This window comes from Pterocles gutturalis, unplaced genomic scaffold (assembly GCF_000699245.1).
Source record: "Pterocles gutturalis isolate BGI_N339 unplaced genomic scaffold, ASM69924v1 scaffold30449, whole genome shotgun sequence".
Lineage (NCBI taxonomy): Eukaryota > Metazoa > Chordata > Aves > Pterocliformes > Pteroclidae > Pterocles > Pterocles gutturalis.
The window spans coordinates 1-3,273 of record NW_010131606.1 but is presented as its reverse complement, the minus strand read 5'-3'; the positions used below and the strand labels follow the sequence as shown (position 1 = coordinate 3,273).

General features: G+C 62.6%; 1 protein-coding gene across 1 annotated transcript; it reads right to left on the bottom strand.

Moving 5' to 3' along the window:
* Nucleotides 1–2,690: 2,690 nt before the first annotated feature.
* On the bottom strand, nucleotides 2,691–3,082 carry LOC104467053 (selenoprotein M). Its single transcript, XM_010080675.1, has 2 exons — nucleotides 2,996–3,082; nucleotides 2,691–2,903 (listed from the first exon to the last, which is right to left on the bottom strand). The coding sequence occupies exons 1-2, from the start codon at nucleotides 3,059–3,061 to the stop codon at nucleotides 2,691–2,693; spliced, it is 279 nt and encodes a 92-aa protein (XP_010078977.1). The 5' UTR covers nucleotides 3,062–3,082.
* Between the last annotated feature and the right edge of the window lie 191 nt (nucleotides 3,083–3,273).

The window sequence follows — 3,273 nt, the reverse complement described above, 5'->3', positions numbered from 1 at the left end:
GCCTGGGCTGTGAGACAGTGGGCACAGCCAGCACTGAGCTGGTTGAAGATGGGCAGTGCCCGCCCCCCTGGGCTCTGGTCTGGGACAAGGTGCGAAGTGAGCTGGCAGAGCTGCCAGGAGGCAGGAAAGCAGGGCCAGGGCTTGCAGCAGGAGTGATGGGCAGTGTGTGACCATGGTCACCCCCGCCACCTTTCCCTGGACCAGCTGGTGGCACAGCACAGACACATGTGGGCAGGCAGGTTTCTGCCTACAATGCACAGGAATCAGCTGGAGGAGGAGGGGGAGCACAGCCTGAGCAGGGGGTGACTGAGCACCAGGGAGGTAAGAGGTGGAGGTAGGCAAGGAGCCCCAGCATCCACTCTTCCCAGTGCCAGAAGCAGCAGGACTGTGGGTACCAAGGGATGGGTAGGAGGGGAACGGGGCTGAGGGTAGCAGTGCCCAGTGCCAGCAGACCCTGGGGGGCATGGGTCACCCATCCCAGCCCCCCCAGCGGGGCAGCCCACCCGGGGCTGTGCTGAGGGCTGCGTCTCCGCAGGACACTGGTGGACTGCGTGCCCCTGGTGGAGGTGGAAGATATGATGATCATGGGGAAGAAGCCGGACTCCAAGTGTGTCTTCACCTACGTGCAGTCCCTCTACAACCACCTGCGTCGCCACGAGTTGCGCATGCAGCAGAAACAGTGCTAGAGCCTGCGCCCCACCACCCTGCTGCCCCCTGCCCTCAGGGCTGCTGGCAGGCAGGGGAGCTGCGTGTCCCAGCAGAGTGCGGGGGGGGGCCACAGGACCGGCACAGGGGACATGGGGCTCTCGTACCAGTGCAACCCCAAGCCTCTGCCTTGCTGGAGCTCCCTCTGCCCCAGCCAGCTGTGGGCTGAGCCCGTGGGCAGGGTAAGGCAGGTCAGGCAGGCACTGCCAGGGCTGCTCCCCAGCTCGGCTCGCCTCCCATGCTCCAGTGTGTTATTTGTTCGCCAGGAGTTGCTTGTCCTGTGGGCAGCACCCCTCCATCTCCGGGGAGGTGTGGGCAGGGCTGTGCCCTTGGGCCTGGGGCTGGTAGGGGTCAGCAGCTGAGGAGGGTTGTGCAGCCCAGGCCGGGTCACAGTGCATTCCACAGGTGCTGTGCCTGGGAGCGGTTTTCTTTGGCCCCCTGTGAGGAAGCCCCTCTGCCCACCGCAGGCCCCACTTGGTGCCACCTCCATGGGGATGGCTCCGTGGACCTATGCTGACACCCTGCTTCCCACAACGCACGTGCACCCTGGGGCACTTTCACACCAGGGAGCCGCAGCACCTGTGTGCTGGGGAGTGGGCAGGGAGGCAAGGGGTCCTGGGGGAGCAAGGGGCCCAAGGAGTGAGCTGGGACAGCAGCCCCCCTCTCCTCCCAGCGCGGGGCACTACGTGCTCAGTGCCACTCACCCCTCCATCACCATCTCTACACCCGCGTTGACACATGTACCAACACCAGCCAGACAATAAAGGTTTATTCTATAGGGTGATGCCTCTGCCTCCGGTCCTTCTCCCTGGCCACACTGCTGCTCTGTGCCACCAGAGCAGTACACGCTGCAGTGCCTGGGGGGAGTGCCAGCAGCCCTGCCTGTTCCTGGACCCCTCTGCCTGCAGGCCCACTGCTCACTCACCCTGGGGGGAGATGCAGGGCACGTGCTGCTCCTCCTCCTCAGGGACAATACCTGGAGCCAGGGGGGACCATCAGCATCCCACCCTGACCAAGGGCTGTTGGTTCACTGCCCCCCACCACCCCCAGGCCTGATACAGGAAGAAGACCCCACGCTGCCACCAAGGCTGCGCAAAGCCAGGACTGCAGACAGCGCAGCTGCACCCTGCTCCCTTCCCTGGCCAAGGACCAGATGGCCCTAGTGGGCCAGTGCAGCCATCAGGCTTCAGCTCAGCAGTGCAAGACCCACTGGTGGGTTCACACCTCCCATCCGTGCGCCCTGTGAGAGCAGCTTATCCCAAGCCATGGTGCCCCATCCATCCATCCATCATGCTGGGGAGGGGGTGGCACAGGAACAGCATGGTTGGTCTGTGGGATGGTTTGTTGGCTTGCCAGCAGTGGTTGTGAGCCTGCTGTCCCTTCCCACCTCTCCAAACAGCTCTGGGGCACCCAGATCCTCCTGGCCCACAGTACAGACCCGTGGGGGATGCACCTCCACTAAGCCCTCCCTGGAAAGATGACACAGTGCAGCCGATTGTCCACAAGGGCTTTACTGAGGGCTTGATATGAGACAAGCCTGCTGGAGTGCCCCCCTGGGGGCAGCTCTCCCACCTCTGGGACTCAGCACATCTACCCTCAGCACCTGGGGCTTTCTGCTGAGGGTTTCATCCTGTCCCATGCAGGTAGGATACCACCACCCAGTGCAAGTAGTCAGCTAAACCTTGAGGCATGGTGAGGGAGCATAAAGACTGCTGCTCTTCCCAGCCAGCTGGGGATGCCAGGCTGCAAGGCAGTGAGGGCAAAGACAGGCACACGGGACTCCTGGGATGTCCACAATGCCCAGGAAGCCCCTGCTCAAGGCTGGAACTGCTCAGGGCATCCTCAGGCAGAGGCTGAGCAGAGCACCAAGCAACAGCAGGGGCACCTTCACCACCCTGTGGCACCATCCCCAGCTGCTGTAATGCCCTCATCCCCGCACACTGGGGACTGTCTGCAGGACCTTCTCCTGAGCATGGCACCCCTCACTAGAGGTCTGGGTGTTCTTCCTTGTCATGTTCCTGTAGGGTCTTGCCATCAGTGGTGGAAGTTTGGTGGGGCGGCAGGGTGGGCAGAGGCCTGGCAGGGGCAAACTGGAACTCTTCAGGCACAGGGGCATCAGGCATCTCCTTGCGGTAGAAGCCCAGCTCCTGCACCAGCTGGTTGATCTCTTCCCGGGTCATGTCACTCAGGGGGATTCTCTGCATGCAGACAGGGATTGCAGCCTGGCACCTGTGGAGCACCAGCCACCCCAGATCCTGCTGCAGCGGTGAGTGCCATGCTGCCTGCTCACCTCCAGCTCCTCGTATCGGTGGCTGAGGAGCACAAGCTCAGGGTCAGCACCGGGCAGGTGCTTCATCTCCAGATTATGGCTGGGTGGTATGTTAAGGAGGCAACAGTACTGGGCAGGACCATGCAGCCCCCCATCCTATCCCATCCTCTGTCAAAGGTCACTCCCTCCCATCTTACCACATCCCATCCCGTTCTGTCCCCCATCCCAACACAACTCATCCTCCATTGCATCCTGTCCCATCCCATCTCATTCTCCATCACATCCCAATCTGCCCCATC